At 39.5% G+C, this 19,043-nt stretch overlaps 1 protein-coding gene across 2 annotated transcripts in view; it reads right to left on the bottom strand.

Annotated features, from left to right (window-relative positions):
* SPECC1 (sperm antigen with calponin homology and coiled-coil domains 1) overlaps nucleotides 1–19,043 on the bottom strand; it is a 305,973-nt gene that overhangs the window by 57,079 nt on the left and 229,851 nt on the right. For both annotated transcript variants that reach the window (XM_008062605.2, XM_008062607.2), the window contains 5 exons: nucleotides 18,400–18,545; nucleotides 17,171–17,271; nucleotides 9,973–10,054; nucleotides 6,200–6,356; nucleotides 3,828–3,930 (listed from right to left, as the gene is read on the bottom strand). In XM_008062605.2, coding sequence (XP_008060796.1) covers nucleotides 3,828–3,930; nucleotides 6,200–6,356; nucleotides 9,973–10,054; nucleotides 17,171–17,271; nucleotides 18,400–18,545 — 589 coding nt within the window. The remainder of the gene's footprint in view (nucleotides 1–3,827; nucleotides 3,931–6,199; nucleotides 6,357–9,972; nucleotides 10,055–17,170; nucleotides 17,272–18,399; nucleotides 18,546–19,043) is intronic.

The raw sequence follows: 19,043 nt of genomic DNA, 5'->3' as shown, positions 1-19,043 counted from the left end.
CCCAGGTGGGTCTTGAACCCGCGGGCTCAGGCAATTCACTCACCTCAGCCTCCCAAAGCCATGGGATTACAGGCTAAGCCACCGAGCCCGGCTACTTTTCTTTATTTTAAGTAACTGTCAATCTCCATGAGAATGTGAGTTCCATGAGAACACAGAAACTTTGCCTGTTTCATTCACTGCTGAATTCCCAGCACCTAAAAAAATTACCTGACACTGAATAGGTTCCCCAACAAAAATTCACTACTGAATTAACATAAGGAGGGATTTTACATAATGCATCATACTGTACTTCTGCGAGGTAAAAAGAAACTCAAAATGCACATAGCTGCTGGTTTTCAAAAAGACTATGAACCACCTGAGTTTTCCACAAGTTATTTTTGTATTCCCAATCCTGAGAGAACAAGCCTATGGGGCATCTTAGACAAGCAGGTGTAGAAAAAGAATATTTTATGATGAATACATAAAGCACACACATATGATTTATATTTATGCTTTTACAGACATTTGACAATGAATGAAAAATTCTCTTCAGGCAAAATGAGTTTTTTTTTTGTTTTTTTTCATCAAACATAAAATGCTTTGAAAACTAATCCAAGATGTTCATGAAAAAAATCACCATAATAGGCCGGGCTCGGTGGTTCAGCCTGTAATCCCAGCACTTTGGGAGGCTGAGGTGAGTGGATTGCCTGAGCTCGCGGGTTCGAGACCCACCTAGGCAGGTGAGACCTCATCTCTACAATAAATAAAAAAATTAGCCGGGCATGGTAGCGTGCGCCTGTAGTTCCAGCTACTCGGAAGGCTGAGGTGGAAGGATCGCCGGAGCCCAGCAGGTGGAGGCTGCGGTGGCCAGGAGCTGCCACTGCACTCCGGTCTGGGTGACAGAGTGAGACTCCAACTCAAAAAAAATCACTATAATAGAAAATATTATTCTCATGATTATGACTGGAAATATCATACTGTCTATCTCTTTCCTGCAATCTAATTATAACAATGTTACATCAATAAAGGGCCAGTTCCTTCTGAAAATGTCTTTTTATATCCACTATAGCAGCTCCCTTGGATCATTTCTGTCAGAGGGGAATGACAATATAGACAGCCATCAGTGACCACTTGACTGACTACTCTTTTTCATTGTTTTCTTCAATTTTCCATGACTATTCCTATTTCCTTTATGCTAAAACCTCTTACAGTCAGCTGTCTCCCTATGACGCCTTATCCTTTTCCATTTCGTCAGCAGCATGGGCTTATGTGCCGGAGGGATGCTGTTATTGAGACGCCTTCCCTCACGGGTTGGTTCAGCCTCTTAGTACAGGGCTGAGGCAGAGTGGAAAGAGCCGGGAAAACAATAAACAAGGTCACGAGTAAGTTTATGCTTTCTTCAGAAGTATTAGCAAAACATTGTTAAGAATGAAGTAGGAGTTGGCGGTTTGAAAGATTGTGTCTGTTTAGTGTAAAAGAACAACAATTAAGAGAAAACAGGATAATAGCTTCACAATCTTGAAATAAACAGTGATTTTTCTGTTTCTTGGGTCAGAGTCTCAGCCTGTCACCCAAGCTGGAGTGCAGTAGCACAATCACGGCTCACTGCAGCCTTGACCTCTGGACCCAGGTGATCCTTCTGCCTCAGCCTTGGGGACTTCAGGCGCGTGCCACTACACCTGGCTAATTAATTTAATTAAAAAATTTTTTTTTTATAGAGATGCGGTCTTGCTATGTTGCCCACGCTAACAATGATTTCTTATACAGGATACAAAAAGCACCAACCAGCAGAGAAAAATTGATAAATTGGACTTAATTAAAATAAATAATTTTGATCATCAAGAGAGTGAAAATTAAAGCCTCACTGGGAGAAGATATTTGCCATATATCTATACTTGACAAAGGACTTACATCCAGAATATATAAAGAATTTTTAGGCCAGGCATGATGACTCACACCTGTAATCCCAGCACTTTGGGGGGGCCGAGGCAGGAGGATTGCTTGAGTCCAGGAATTTGAGGCCAGCTTGGGCAACAAAGTGAGACTTTGTCTCTGTAAAAATTTTAAAAATTAGCCAGGCATGGTGTGTGTGCCTGTTGTCCTAGCTACACAGGAGGCTGAGGTAGAAGGACTGTCTGAGCCCAGAAGGTAGAGGCTATGGTAAGCAAACAGTCATAAATTGTTGGTAGGGTATAAATTCTACAACTATTAATACTTCAGTAATCTGTTTGGCACTATCTACTACACTTGAGTCTATGCAAACTAATGGCCCAATAATTCTACTCCTAAGTATATACCAGCAGGAATGAGCACAAATGTATTCCAAGAGATATGCACAAGAACATACTGGCATTATTTATAATAGTCCCAAACCAGAAATGACTCAACTGTCCATCAGTAATACAGTGAGTAGATAAAGATGGTGTATTCTCAAAAGAAGATGTACGGCAGGCAGTAAGCAGTCTCTTTGGAAGACATTGTGGCAATTTCTGAAAGAACTAGAAATTGACCTTCCATATGACCCAGCAATCCCCCTATTGGGAATACACCCAGAGGAACTCAAATCATTCTACCAAAAAGACATCTGCACACGCATGTTCACTGCAGCTCTATTCACAATAGCAAGAACATGGAACCAACCATGCTGCCTGTTGAAGCTGGACTGGATTTTTAAAAATGTGGTACATATACACAATGGAATATTATGCAGCCATAAAGAAGGACAAACATGGACTTTGCAGCAACTTGGATGGATTTAGAGTCTATCATACTCAGTGACCTATCACAGAAACAGAGAACAGAGTACCATATGTTCTCATTCATAAGTGGACCTTGAACAATTATCATAATACTACAAAAAAGGGATTAGCAATAGTGGGAAACTGCCAGGGGAGGGGAGGTAAAAGGTTGGCAGCTGAGAGAAACTGCCAGGGGAGGGAGAGGCATACCTCATCAACAGCATGGATAAACCTTAATACTGTGTGAAAAAGCCAGATGCAAACATTACAGTTTTAAATTTCATCTATAATAAAATTCAAATGCAAACAAAACTAACGTAGTATTTAGGAACGGATATTTTTGTAGAAAACTGTAAGGAAAAGAATGGAGGACAACAGCTACTTCATGGAGTAGTGAGGGCTTATGATGGGAAAGCCACAGGAAAGGCTTGTGGGAGCTGGCAATGCCCCATTTCTGGGTGGGAGAAGTGACTGTATGAGTTTTCACTTCGTAATAATTCATGAAGCTATCATTTATGTTTTGTGCATTTTTATCTTTGTGTATGTTTAACAATAAAAAACCTTAAACTTATGTCTGGCCTTCACAAAAGCAAATACTGTCCTGGTAAACCAAAACTCTTAAACTAAATACAAACAATTCTTGAAGCAACAGCAAGAAAATTTTTGGAGGAAAAATTTTGGAGGTCCACTTATGTGGGGCACTTATGTGAATCAGGAAAAGATGACATCTTTGGGAGGATGATTTAGTAAAAACTGCTTGAGAGGAAGCAGCCTGTTGGATGTACTGCTTGAGAGCTTATGTCTCCTTTGACTAAAGAAAAAATGTCCCTCTTCCTGCAGGAGATACAGCTCTGAATGCAGGCATGCATGCAGACCATTTCGTTGGATGGAGTACAGACTGGCTTTCAACTGCATTTGCCTTGCCATCTAGGTGTCTTGGTGTAGAGCACAAATATCAAACCCTCCCAACTACCCTGCTCAGGAGAATAGACAGATGACAATTATATGTATACTCGCCCATAAGCATAGGCACACATGGAACACGTAATGACACAGACCACTGCACCACTGCCTAGAGCTGACTGGAAGCTGGCTGACATTGTCCCTTACCGCATAACCTTCTGTCTTCTTCTGGCACCATTTCAGTAGAGCATTGCGCTTGGACCCACCATATTCCCGGGCCAAGGCCGCCAGAGGGTCTCTTCTTTCCACACTGGTTAGAAAGAAGAGCACATAAAAAAGGAGCTTAGGCAGTATAGTGAGACCTCATCTCAAAAAACAAACAAACACACAAACAAAAAAACTTTAAAAAAAGTAGATTGGAAGAACATATTAAAAACACCAAACAACCTACCATTGATTTATCTCAATGACATAAATGTAAAAATTGAAATAAGAAATTAATTTTACTAATTTAAACTTTCACCATGAAAGGTAAAATATCCATATCAATATTAACATACACATAGCCTTTCTGTATACCTTCTGGCATAAAGAAAAAGGTTATTTCAGAATAGCACTAATTCTGGTCCTTAAAACCTCTTGATTATTTAAATCTCTTGCACATAAACAGGACAATATATAATATCTGGGGCTTTAAATTAAATCTCTGAACCATATAGCTTCATCTATTAGGGTTCAATTATAGGCTACATCCAGAGAGTCAGCAAGACCTGAACTTATTCAGACTTTCATAAACATTTTAATAATACCCATATTGGTAATTGTAATAGTTATTAAAAAGCAATTACTGGCCAGGTGTGGTGGCTTAAGCCTGTAATCCCAGTACTTTGGGAGGCCAAAGTGAGAGGACTGCCTGAGCCCACGGGTTTGGGACCAGCCTGGGCAACTTGGTGAGACCTCATCTCTACAACAAAATAAAATTAAAAAATTATCTGGGTATGGTAGAGAGCGTCTGTAGTTCTGGCTACTTGGAAGGCTGCATTCTAGCCTGGGCGACGGAGTGAAACGCCAACTCAAAAAAAACCCCAAAAAACGATTACTTCTAAAGTAGCCAATTTTGTATACTGATCTATTTACTCATCCATAAGTATTTACTGAGTGAAACATTATGTGTGTTGTACAATGCAAGGGACTGAGATTGCAATGTGTGTTGTACAATGCAAGATACTAAAATGTAAGTCAGACATGTACTTGTCACTAAATTACAGACTAAATGGAGACAAAGGCATAGACTATGTAACAGTTATCCACATTACAAAGCAGTACAGGAATTAAACACCCAAAAAAGTATAAGACACCAAAGTTGGAAAAGGGAGATGTCAATGCTGCTAGAGTGATAGTTAGCTACAACTTCATGGAAGATTTGGCCTTGAATGAGAAGCAGTATTAAGGAGTGTGAAAGGACCAAAGGAAGACCATTCAGGCTAGAACCTTCTACAGTAATGCTTGTGTGGTACTGCAAGGGCACGGAGTAAAACAGGCTCGGTGGAGGGAGGGGCTGAGCCATTCTGGCAGGTAAGTGGGGGTAGCACTAAGTCATACAGCATCTAGAAGACTAGATGAGGAGAGTGGATGACAGAGAGTCACAGTAGGCTTCTGAGGTCTGCAACAGTATGCGCTCAGTGATTCAGAAAATTAACCAACATGGAGAAGCCGGGAAGACATGGGAGAGAGAGAAAACAGCTGAAGAAAGTTTGCTGCGGCCTGGGTGACCAGGGGCACTGAAAAGGGAGGGGGAGGTGGCAGAGATGTGGGAGCAAAGACTGACTCTTGGTGACCATTCTGCCAGCCTGGCTGTCCTCTCCCACCCCCTCCTTCACATTCTTGGGAAAGTCTTCCTTAAACACTGATTTCAAAATGCTTCTCTAATCCTCATGTGCCACTGTTTTATGGTTAATCCTCCTTAAAGTACAGGCCCAGTCTCACTGTACTGCTACTCAAAAACAAAAATAAAATCCCGCAAGCTTAGTGGTTCTTCCAGGGCTTTACCAAAGTAAATACAAACCTCTTCCTTAGCGATGAAGACAATTTGCATTATGGCTCCAGCCTGCTTTCCAGCTATAATGTCCCGGTCATTTATCCATCCTCCCAACAACTACTGATGAAGAGCCTACCATATGCATGGCAAGGTCCCTGCTCTCAAGAAGCCCACAGTATGGTCCAGACACACGAAACTGCACATGTTCCCTGAACCCTGCTCCCCAGTTTGCTCATGATGGTACCTTCATACTCCCTGGCAGAAATGTCACTTCTCTCTAGACTTCTTGATCCAACTAACAATCCCCTGAGTACTTTGCTTACACAGTATTGTTTTTTATAGCCCTTAATTTTATTTTGCACACTACTGCTGTCTCGTGTCCTCCTTTTAGACTCGCTGAGGGAAGGCACAGTATCTTAATCATTTTCATTCAGCAAATATTTGTAGAAGTAAACCGACCACAGGGAATAAAAACAGGAGGAAGAATAAAAGGTTATTAGCCCAATGTTTTTCTGATTTTCTACTGTTTAAAACATGATACCTGAGTTTGCTTTGTGGTTTCAACCCTCCAGTGGATGCACTCAGTAGTCTTGTGTTCCCGAAGCCCAGAGAGGGGGGCCTGCTCAGTGACTCAAGTGAAGGACTCTTGCGGAGGTAAGGGTCCGGCTTCAGGTTCTCAGCCCTTCCCTTGAGAAGATCTGTGGGAACAACAATGTAATCACTATTCCCGAGGAGAAACTTGGTCCTCATACTTTATTTTCAAGTACAATACACTTCTCACTTAATTTCTCAAGTAAAATCATATATGTGTGTGTGTGGCTAGCTAGCTTGCTAGATATACACAATTTCTAAAGTAACAGAAATGCAAGTAGGGACACGGTGTTTTCTAGAAAGGATTCTCCAGGCAGAACCAACTACATCATTTATGCGACCTGGTGCCAAATCAGTCTCTTGTTAAAAAATTATTATGAATTTCATGAAACTGTCATCAGAGTATTAAGCCAAGCATGGGCCCTTCTAAGGGCCTTGTGCAAGCACCCATGAAGCAGTCTGTGAAGCTGGCCCTCTCTTCAGATAATATATTTTGTTTTATGGAAGGATATCTGAGCGAGCGAGAGAGCTGGCAGGAAAATGCCTGATATGATTATCAGGTCACAGGAGTAGCAAAAAGCTGGGAACCAAGAAAAACTGTTTTACAAGAGAAAAGGCCATTCCAATAACAGGGACTGTCTCACTGAAAAATAAGTGAAAATAATTCTTTTAAGGTTCCTTTCTGTTATCATATTAGTCTCAGTCAAAATGGATAATAAAATGGGCTGAATTGTCCAGATGGTATTTCTTTCTCTATTTCTCTCTCTCTTTTTTCATGATGGGGTCTTGCTATGTTGCCCAGGTTGGATATGAATTCAAACTCCTGGGCTCAAGCAATCTTTCAGTCTCGGTCTATAGGCTTATGCCACCACATCCAGCCAGACAGTATTTCTGAAAGGACCATGAGAGAATAGAACAAGAGAAAATTTTAGAGTTTGAATATATTTATAGAGGAATCTGGAGCTGAAGTGCCTCATTCAAGGCTACACATCAGCCCAGGGAACAGAATAAGTGTCTCATTCAAGGCTACACATCAGCCCAGGGACCAGACTAAGCCCAGGGTTGCTTCCTATGACCCACAAATAGTCACAGAAGAAAACAACACTTCTAAAGCCAATAGCCACCAATTATGGGTAGTAAAGTTGGGAGTGAGGCTAATTAGCCCTAAATAGCAGAGAAAAAACAGTGTTTACATCACTAAAGAGAACAACAAAAACAGCACATTAATCCCTGTTTCTGCAGTTTCTGATGACCTCAGTGTTGACAAGCAACTGCTGGGAACTGCTGGAAGCAAGCAATTTTCACTGTGTAATCCTTTTTTTTATTATAGTAAATAGAATTATCCAAGTAGACAGGTGCCTGGTGGGAGATGGGAGGGGCGGGGGGTGGGGTAGATGTGAGGGCTGTCAATGAGGTATTTACTCCAGAGCAATAGCTGTTGTGGTCTCAACTTCAGTATTGTCAATTAAAAGAATGATTTTTCTACACAATAGGAAACTTTAATAGGAACAGAAAGGAGACAGCACAAGTATTATGATCAAAAGCTCACCTAGTACACTTCAAAATGGTTAAGATAGGAAGTTTTAGGTTATGTGTCTTTTATTACAATTTTAAAAAAGAGCTCACCTAGTACACTGTATATAATTAAGTTATACCCTATTTCACACTACATAGCAAGTATGGATAATGAATACAAGGCTCCCTTTCCAGTACAAGGGCACTCACACTCTCTTTTTTCTCTACCACCACTGAGCCCTTTCTTTGTTTTTTGTTTTGCTTTTGTTTGTTTGTTTGTTTTCCTGATTTTAAATTATCAGTAGTCTTTGGTCATCATTTCCTTCTTGGAAGTCATTATTATGATTTGAAGTCCTACTTATTTATGAAGCTGCTAATCAGAGCAATCGCCAGCTTCTTTACCAAAAGGCAACATGGTAGAAAGAATCAGGAAACATCCTGGCTCTAGATCTAACCAAAGTCAGTGTAACCTTTGGTAAAGTCACTTCATCTCTATAAAGCTTGAATCTCTCACATGTAAAATTCGAGGAAAGGGCTAAGATCATCTTTAAATTCTCAATATCAGTGTTTCCTAAGTCTAAAAATCCTTACTTAATTCCATGATAAAGCAAATAAGATTCAGAGGAAAATTTGCCTCACAGAAAAAACGATTTAAAGAACAAGACTGACCATGATCTAAAAGAAGTACAGTTGGATTTTCCTTTTATTCAGCTATCATGATATAGAAAGTTTGTTTTATTCTTAGACACAAAAGGATTTTTGTCTATGTGATCTAGATTTTTGGCTTTCCATCCTTCCTATAGGGACCAGTAAATAGTTCATTGTGTTCTTTTTGTCATTTTTGTTTCCTAACAGTGACTGTACAGACACATACATATGTGTCTAAGGCTTATATTCTGAACAACCTTAACTTTCTACTGGGCTGAGAGTGCTACTGTTCTTCATTCTGAGTATGTGAACTGGTGTAGCCCAGAACAGCAGGTAAGACTGACAACAGCAAACACTTCCACAGTGCTTATCATATGCCTGGCCATGTTCTAAGCACTTTAAATATGCTAATTCAATCCTTGAAATGATCTTATAAGGCAGACAGGATTAGTTCTATTTTAGCGATGAGGAAACCAAAGTGCAGAGAGGTGCAGTAATGGGGGTCAAAGCCAGACATGAGTAGCAGTGTCACAGTGCTGAGATTCACGCCCACATGGGCCCACTCCCACAGACTCCGCTTAGAGGCTGCTTCACATGGGCCACTGACACAGGAGGTGCAATGGGAAAGAAAGAAAATGTGACACGTGGGGGACTGCTGATTATCACAACCACTTCATAATCAGGATCTGATTTTTTTTTTTTAAGAGACAGGGTCTTGTTCTGTTGCCCAGGCTGGAATGCAGTAGCACGATCATAGCTTACTATAACCTCAACTCTTGGGTTCAAGTGATCCTCCTCCCTCTGCCTCCCAAGTAGCTGGAACTACAGGCATGAACCATCACACTTGGCCAGGGTTTGAATTAAAAATATATTTAAATATAATAACAACAGGAAGAGGATTGCACTCAAAGACAAAAATATCTTAAAGGAGCATATTTTAAGAACTGTGGATGTAGTAGACAAATTCAAAATCAGCTACAATATTTTTCTTAAAATAGTTTTTTTTTTTAAAGATTAGAAGAGGCCAGGTGTGGTGGCATACACCTATAATCAGAACTTTGGGAGGTCGAGGCAGGAGGATTGCTTGAGGAGTTTGAGACCAGCTTGGGCAACATAGTGAGACTTAATCCTTAAATAAACAATAAAAAAATTAGCTGGGCATAGTGGTGTGTCTGTAGTCCCACTTACTCTGGAAGCTAAGGTGGGAGATCACCTGAGCCCAGGAGGTCAAGGCTGTGGTGAGCTATGATGGTACCACTATACTCAAACCTCAGCAACTGTAGCAAAAAGATTAGAAGATGTTCTTTTGAGATTCAACAGAAAAACAACAAAGTGTGGCCTTTCTCCATAGCACAAACACATTAAGAAGTGTAGTTAGCAGGAGACACTTATTTTGTTGACTATATTGCTGGATCTAACATTTATAAAATGAACATTTAGGGGTTGGAATTGCTGGAATGAATGTCAGTGATTATTCTCCTAAGCTCAGTTCCATGCAAAGAATGAAGACAAGTTAACTCCACAAAAATACAAGTCAAAAGTACATTTAAGGTAATTTACCTGAAAGGGGAAGGTCAGGAAGATCTAAGCGTTGAGTCATTCCTTTGCTGGATGGCCGTACACTGCTGTACGTCGAATGCCTCTGTAAAAACCAGACAGTACACCAGTGTGGTGAGCTTGTGAGATCAAGAACAGTATAAACGCAGGTGTATATGTGCACACATGTGCAGCAGTTCTTAAACACGGTAGAATCACTGGGGGAGATTTAAATTAATTTATTTGAATAGGTAATAAATGCAATGGACACAATTCTCAAAAGAAACAAAAAGAGCAAATAGTGAAAAATCTGGAATATTTTATGTATATTCAAGAATGAGTGTAAAAATACTTTTTTTAAAAACAAGGCAACAAGCATATGAAAAGATGCTCAACATCAATAATCATCAGGAAAATGCTAATCAGAACCACAATGAGATACCACCTCCAACTTGTTAGGAAGGCCATTATCAAAAAACAAAATAAATATTGGTGAGGAGGTGGAGAAACTAAAACCTTTGCGTACTGTTGGTGGGAACATAAATGATGCAGCCATTATAAAAAGAAGTATAGAGTCGCCTCAAAAATATTAAATATGGAACCATCATATGATTCAGCAATCCCAATTCTGGGTATTTATCTGAAATAATTGGAAACAGGAGCTTAAAAATGCATTAGCACTCTCACATTCACTGCAGCGTTATTCAAGAGGTGGAAGCGATCTAAACATCCACCCACAGCTGAATGGATAAAGAAAATGTGGTGTATCCATACCATGAAATATTATTCAGCCTTAAGAAAGAAGCAAATCCTGTTACATGCTACAACATTAATGATCCTTGAAGACAAGATTATGCTAAATCAAATAAGCCAGTCACAGATGGACAAATGCTGTCTGAATCCACTTCATGAAGTATCTAAAGGGGTCAAACTCACAGAAGCAGAAAGCAGAATGGCAGGTTGCTAGAGACTGAGGGGAAGGGGAAATAGGGAGCTGCTGAAAGGCTAGAGTTGCAGTCACGCAACCTTAAAAAGTTCTAGAGATTTGCCATATAATACTGTACTTCTAGCTAACAATACTGCACTATACGCTTAAAATTTTGTTAAGAGGGTAGACTTCATGTTATGTGGGGTGTTTTTCGTGTTGTTGTTGTACCATTTAAAACAGCATTTCAGAATGCAAGTGAGAGTGCTATTATTAAGAGAAAAACCTTGAAGGCCAGGTGCAGTGATTCATGCCTGTAATCCCAGCACTCTGGGAAGCAAAGGTAAGAGGATTGCCTGAGCCCAGGAGTTCAAGACCAGCCTGGACAACATGGCAAGATCTCGTCTCTACAATATTGAAATAGTTGGGTGTGGTGGTGCATACCTGTAGTCCCAGCTACTTGAAAGGCTGAGGTGGAAGGATTACCTGAATCCAGCAGGTTAAGGCTGCAGTGGCTGTGAGTGTGCCACTGCACTCGAGCCTGGTGACAGAGTAAGACTCTGACTCAAATAAATAAAAACATAAAAATAAAATAAAAACCTTGGAAAAAAGCCCTCTGTTTTTATAAAAACACAAATGTTATCATACCATTATACTATTTTGCATACTGTTTTGCTTTTTCCACATAATATATCTTGACGATCATTCTAGTACCCACAATCTTAATGGCCTCCCATGAGAAGTGTCATATAAGAGGCCATATCACTCAGAGGGCAAGCACAAGACTATGGAGCCTGATAGCCACCACCAAGCTGTGTGACTGGGTTACTTAATTCTTTGCACTTTATTTTCCTTATCTATTAAATGGCAATGATACTAATAGTACCTGCCCCAGAGGATTGTTAGGAGGATTAAATGAGTTAAATCCATTTAGAAAAATCAAAACAGAGCCTGGTACATAGTGAGTACTCAATAAACTTTAGCTATTTTCATTATCATAATTTATTTTACCGATTCTTAATATTGGCACTGATACTGATATTGATATTAGTATTAAGAACAATGCTAGGGATGGTGGCTCATGCCTATAACCCTAGCACTTTGGGAGGCAGAGGGGAGAAGATTGCCTGAGTCCAGGGGTTTGAACCCAGCCTAAGCAACTTGGCAAGATCTCATCTCTACAATAAATCAAAAAATTGGCCAGGCCTGGTGGTACACACCTGTGGTTCCAGCTACTCGGAAGGCTGACGTGGAAGGATGGCCTGAACCCAGCAGGTTGAAGCTGCAGTAGCCATAAGAATGCCACTGCACTCCAGCCTGGGTGACAGTGAGACTCCGACTCAAAAAAAATTGGTGAAATGAACATTCTGGTACATTCTTCAGTGTACATGTGTGAGTAGGGCCATTTTGAGACCTTCCAAAGTATTCCTTCTTTAAAGGCCCTACACCACATCATATTAAGTATGATACAATGTACTCATGTCCCACATAAATATAATTGTTGTGGTATATGATTTTCAAAGGTATTTTAAGCTTTTATTTTTAAATAAAGTTAGCTGAATAAAGGGCATCTCTATCCTATTCACAGCAATGTGGGAAAGCATCCAATATTTCACCATTAAGTATATTTGCTGCAGATATAGAAACCCTTCATCAGATGAAGGAATTTCCCTTCTATTCCTAGTTTTCTAAGAAGTTTCATTAATAAGAGGCATTTTATGTCTTTTCTTTGTAGCAGTCTTGCCAGAAGTTCATCAATTTTAGTAGTCTTTTAAAAGGACAAACTTCATGCAGAATTCCTTTTAATAGTCTCTTCACTGCAGGTATGTTAGTATTAAAAAATCTGGTTTTGTTTAAAAGCATCTTTCTTCTGTGCTCACCTTTGAAGGTTATCCTTACTAGGTAGAGACCTCTAAGAAAGCAGTTATTTTCTTTCACTGTTTTGCAGATGCCCCTGCATTGTCTTCTGACTCCCACCATTTTTGTTGAGAAGGCAGCTGTCAATTCTGCCTTGCTCCTTTGACATTCAGGTGCCTTTTTTTTTCCCTTTGGTTCTTTTAGGATGCTTTTTCATTTGTGTCCAGCAGTTTAAACTAATGTGTTTAGGTTTGGTTTTCTTTGTACTTATCTCGCTTGGGGTTCATATTGTTTCTTGAATCTGGAGCTTGATACCTTTCATTAATTTTGGAAATTCTTAGCCATTATCTCCTCCAGTATTGTTTCGACTCCATCTGTCTTTTTTCTCCCCTTTGGGGGACTCTACATATTAGATCTTTTCACTCCATCCCCTATGTCTTATGTCCTTTTCTCTATTTTCTATCCTTTTTTTCCTCTGTGCTTCAGTTCAGATATTTCTACTGAACTGTCTTCAGTTCCTTAAGTCTCTCTTAAACTGTTAAATCTATAGCTAAATTTTGTTTAGTCTTTAATTTAGGTATTTTAAGTTATAAAATTTCTAATAAATTCTTTTTAATAGATTACAGTTTTCTGCTGAAATTATCTACCTTTTCACTTATTTTCTCAACTGTATTAACCTCAGTTATTTTACAATCTGTATATAATAATATCAATATTTGGATCTCCTGTGTCTTTTTCTAATGTTTATTTTTTCTCTTGGTTTTTATCATTTGGTATTATCTATTAATATGCCTAGTATTTTAGAAATTGACTAAATGACACTATATTTGAAAAAATGTAGATATAATTTGAGGTTCTAGGTTCCAGATGATGCAATCTTCCTACATAAAGTATTTACTTCTCCTTCTAAAAGGCAGTTAAGATAGAGGAAGATCACCTAAATCCAAACCCATGTTTCTATGGGTTTTAATACAAAACAAATAAAAGGCTTATTTAAGATACTAAGGGAGAATAATTTAACAATTTAATAGCTAGAAAGACATTTTAAGGCAGGAAACAAAAACCCTTGAAGTCAGGATAGGGAGAAGAGTGAAAACACAAAAACGTAAAATTTATCTTCAGCAAAAAATAACTATAAACAAAGTTAAACAATAGCAAAGAAAACAGTGATACATATGAAAAAGTTAAAAAGCACAATATAATCAAGATTTGTTACAAATAGGAAGAAGACTAACACCTCAAAAGAAAAACAGGCAAAGTATGCAAGTGTTCATATACACATACAAAAGATATATAAATGCCTATAAACATATGAAGACGTGGTCAACCCTACCAATGAATGAAGTAAAACAAGACATCCTTGTATATTTTCTTAGTCTTCAAAACTTATAAAGAGTGTCAAAATCCTGGGAAAATAGTACTTTATATACTGTGAGTGGAAGTGTCAAGTGAAGGGCAGTGATTCTATCAAGTTTTTCAACATGCCAGGATAGCTCAAGAACATTTCTTTTTCTAGTACCCCATTTTTCTGTTCTAGGAATCTGTGGAAGACTTTAGGACTGTCTGACAACTCCATTCTAGTCTCTCTGTGGGGTAACTTACTGAATTAAAAGAGACTGAAAATCTAAGTGATATATTTGCCAAACTCCTTTAAAGCCTGGTTCATCAAGTGATGTAGTTTCTGTCAAACAGGCCTATTCTCAGAAGATCGAAAAGGTCCAAGGTAGTGTAAGGCTGCCCCTCTGCAGCTTTTACTAGCAAGCATGGCTGTAAGGCTGCTTGCTTTTTTGAGGTAGGATAACAGATGTTCTGGTGTCTGTTCTATAGCTTTCTGGGCAGTATGAGGCAAGGCACAGAGCATGTGTTTTGTTGGCACAGACTGTACCTGTGGCAGTATAGTCTTGAAGCTGATTCTAGATCTTGACAGAAGTGGCAGTTTGGGGTAAGCACCTAGAGAAAGACTTCCTGGTTTTGGCAGAAACAGAAGCCCTTTTAAATGGCTAACTCTGATATGTTCTGGGAACCTTTCCTGGAAGCTCAGTTTCCTAGAACTTCACCCTCAGCCCTTCCAGTACCAAATACCCTGTATAAAATTACTTTCTGCTTAACTGTGGTGATTTCTGACAGTTGTAAATAAATCTTTATACACTCTTATACAGACATAGCCCCTTAAGTGGTGTAAAAAAAAAAAAAAAAGTATGCACAAGACTCTTCATTATATTGTTTTTGTAATAAATTAACCCCAAACAACCTAAATGTCTATCAGTAAAAAAGTAGCTAAGTAAGTCACTGCATTCTATGTAGCCTTAAAAAAATGAATTATTTCTCCAAATACTGACATTAAAAGATGTCTGAGACTTATTCCTCCATTCAACAAATATTTATTGGGCTTCTACTATGAAGTGATTCTGTTAGAACCAACATTATAGACAAAAGATATGATAACACAATCAAATGGTCTAAGATGCTTGTTTGGGTACAAAACAACTTAAAAAATAATAGCAAAAAGCCGGGTACAGTGGCTCAAGCCTGTAAGCACAGCATTTTGGGAGGTTCAAGCAAGAGGACTGCCTGAGCCCGGAGGTTCAAGACCAGCTGGGGCAGCTTGGTGAGACTTCATCTCTACAATAAATCAAAAAATTAGCCAGGTGTGGTAGCGTGTGCTTGTAGTTCCAGCTACTTGGAAGGCTGAGGTGGAAGGATTTCCTGAGCCCAGCAGGTCAAGGCTGCAGTGGCCATTTGAACATGCTACCGCACTCCAGCCTGGGCGACAGAGTGAGACTTTAACTCAAAAATAAAATATAATAGCAAGAAAAATAAGCAAAAATCTCTACCCTCACAAAGCTTATGTTCCAATGATAAAGTGAAGTGTTGATGTATATCTGACAAAAGGCTAGCATCCAGGATCTACAAGGAACTCAGATGTGCCAAAAGGAAAAAAACAAACAGCCCTAATAAAAAGTGAGCAGGCTGGGCTCAGTGGCTCAGTCTGTAATCCCAGCACTTTGGGAGGCCAAGGCAAGTGGATTGCCTGAGCCCGCGGGTCCAAACCAGCCCAGGTAACTTGGTGAGATCTTGTATTTAAAAAAAAAAAAAAATTAGCCGGGCATGGTACCGTGCGCCTGTAGTTCCAGGTACTTGGAAGGCTGAGGTGGAAGGATCACTTCCGGAGCCAAGCAGGTCAATGCTGGGGTGACTGTGAGTGTGCCACTGCACTCCAGCCTGGGCGATGGAGTAAGACTCCAACTCAAAAAAAAAAAAAAAAAGTGGGCGAAAGATACGAATAGACACTTCTCCCCCTCCCCCACCCCCCCTTTTTTTTTAAGAGATGAGGTCTCATCAAGTTGCCCAGACTGGTCTTGAACCCCTGATCTCAGGCAAAACTTTCACCTCCGCCTCCCAAAGTTCTGGGATTACAGGAGTGAGAAAAAAGACATACGAGCAGCCAACAGACACATGAAACAGTGCTCAGCCTCACTAATCATCAAAGAAATGCAAATTGAAACCACACTGAGATATTACCTAACTCCAGTCAGGATGACCATCATTAATAATAACTCAAAACACAACAGATACTGGAGAGAATGTGGAGAAAAGGGAACACTTCTACACTGTTGGTATGAGGGTAGGAGTGTAAACTAGTACAACCTCTGTGGAAAACAGTGTGGTGATTTCTAAAAGATCTAAAAATTGACCTTCCATAGCAACCCCCCTTCTGGGAATACACCCAGAGGAACTCAAATCATTCTACCAAAAAGATACCTGCACATGCACTTTCATTGCAGCATTATTCAGAATAGCAAAAACATGGAACCATACATGCTGCCCATTGAAAGTGGACTCAATAAAAAAATGTGACACATATGCATGATAGAATATTATACAGTTATTAAAGAAGAACAAAATTATGGACTTTGTAGCAACTTGGATAGATTTAGAGTCTTTCATACTCGGTGATCTATCACAGAAACAAAGAACCGAGTTCCACATGTTCTTACTCATAAGTGGATCCTGAACATTTATCATAACACCTCAAGAAAGGGATTGACAGTAGCGGGACACTGCTAGGGGAGGGCAGGGGGCACATAATATCAATAAGGGTACTTGATCCCAAACCAGGCGAAGTGAGGACCAATGGGACGCCTAAACTTAACCTGTGCGATGACCACTTGTGTATCTAATCCTGAATTGTACACCACATCATTAAAATATATTTTAAAAAATTTTTAAAGTGAAGTGTTGAAATAATGTGTAGTATAAGCCACTTTATAAAACACACGTCCTACACACACACACACACACACACACACACACACACACAATCACTCTCTCTCCACTCCTCCCACACATATATACTCTAATATACGTAAAGAAAAATATCTAATGGGATACAGAGCCACAAACCATAAGCAGTGGTTACTTCTGGGGTTCATCTAATACCTGCATTGGAGAGACAGCAGCTGCTGGTGCAGTCCTCACTGGTATTCCACTTAGGGGACTTCTGGGTGTCTTATGGACAGAAATATTCTGTCCAGTTCCACCTGCCAAGAAAAGAAATGGGAACATTTATGTATTGTTCTGGTTCAAAACAGCAAATAATAGTTCTTGATTTGTTGTTACTTGTTTGGTGACTTAAGTATCCTGTGATGTTTAATGTAACATTTATTCTACTATCCTTTTCTCCTTTGAACGAGAGCTGAATTGAGGAAATGAGAGGAGTTAGCTGAGTAGGGAGCAGTCTTAGATGTAGGATAACTGAGAAAAAAGAAAAAAATATATGATGAGGTATATATAGGAGGAAGAAACAGAAAAGTTTTTGTACAAACCATTACTGTTGGGCTTTCATGATTTTCAGTAGGTGTAGTCTAATCTTAATCTAATTTAGCTGCAAACTATTTTGGCAGAGACAACCAGATACATCCTAGAATTAGTTTTTACTATAGTCTTCCAATACAATGGCATATTTGTTGAAGTCAAGGGAAGAAAAATATTGTTGTTGTGGAAATGCACATCTGTTTCTTCATTTACCATGTTTATGTGTGTATAGTATATATATATATATATATATATATATATATATAAAAACATAGATAAACATTTTTCTTATATATGCAGATAAGCATGGCTAAAAAGGAATTGTGAGTCAGTCGGACAATTCCAGGAAAAGCTGAGAATACACTAAGATCAGGAGTGACAGATGTGTACAGGTTATCACATACAAAACTAGGTAGAAGAAAGTCTAGTGGCATGTTGAAAGTTGAGGACTGCCAGAGGTCCCACCAAGAGGGCCAGATGCATAGATATGATGCCTCAGATTCTAGGAGACGAAGCTTCTGGCTGACCCTGCTAATTCTCATGAGATGGGAAGCAAGCACACAGTAGTGACCTGAATTTAATAGCTATACAAAGCAGAAAAGAAAGGAAGAAAGGTGGCAAAGCAAGAACTGGAAAGAGGGAAGAGGTGGAGAGAAAAAGCCTGTATTGGCATTATTCATGAGCCAGACTCTTCATCGTTGCCTTCCTGGAGCCTCAATGGCTGCATGTGGTATGACCTAACAGTTGTTGTGGTTGTAACAACTTGAGGCCAGCACGGAGTAAAGATAGGCTTGGGATGTTGGGCCAACATTTAAATTTGAAGCTTTGCTTACGGAAAAAAAAGGATCAAATACCTGGACGTCCCAAGTCAAATGACTTGATAAGTGACTTAACGGTGGTTGCAGATTCTGAAGGTGTTGGAGATGTTCTGTTGACATAGACGCTATGCCACCGACCGGGAGCATCAACCTCGGAGGATTCTGGCTCTGCATCCACAGGTCTGTATGGTAAAGAGCAAATCAGATTGAAAAGGTGGAGGATATCCCCAGGGGAAAAGACACAAATGAAAACAGAATTGATGTGGAGAAGATAAAGCTGGAAGGACACCTAAATTTAAAATGCAGATCTTATTCTCAATTTTTAGAAGAGATGTTTTCTTGGGAAGTACTCAGAAATATTTTTATATGCAGAGTGGCTTGACAAGAGCTCTAAATAAAAAGTATGTGTGGCTATTCTGCAAACTGTTAAAAAACACAAATGTGATTTATTATAAATATTTAGCTTACTGTCAATGGTGCATACAATGGATTGGCTTGTCAACATGTACTCCAAACCTCATGTAGCACACAGTAGTTGGAAAGATGAAATCTCAGGACTCTCCTACAGCTAGGACTTCAGATGTGATTTAAGTTCTACCAATCAGAAAGACTTGGGCAAGAACTGGAGTGGGACCTGAGTTAGGGACAGAGGGGCAGGGCACTATATTGATAGAGACTGA

Source organism: Carlito syrichta, unplaced genomic scaffold, assembly GCF_000164805.1.
Source record: "Carlito syrichta isolate Samal-C Ts95f unplaced genomic scaffold, Tarsius_syrichta-2.0.1 Scaffold305756, whole genome shotgun sequence".
Taxonomy (NCBI): domain Eukaryota; kingdom Metazoa; phylum Chordata; class Mammalia; order Primates; family Tarsiidae; genus Carlito; species Carlito syrichta.
Note: the sequence above shows the minus strand (reverse complement) of the source record. Positions and strands in the feature narration are given on the sequence as shown.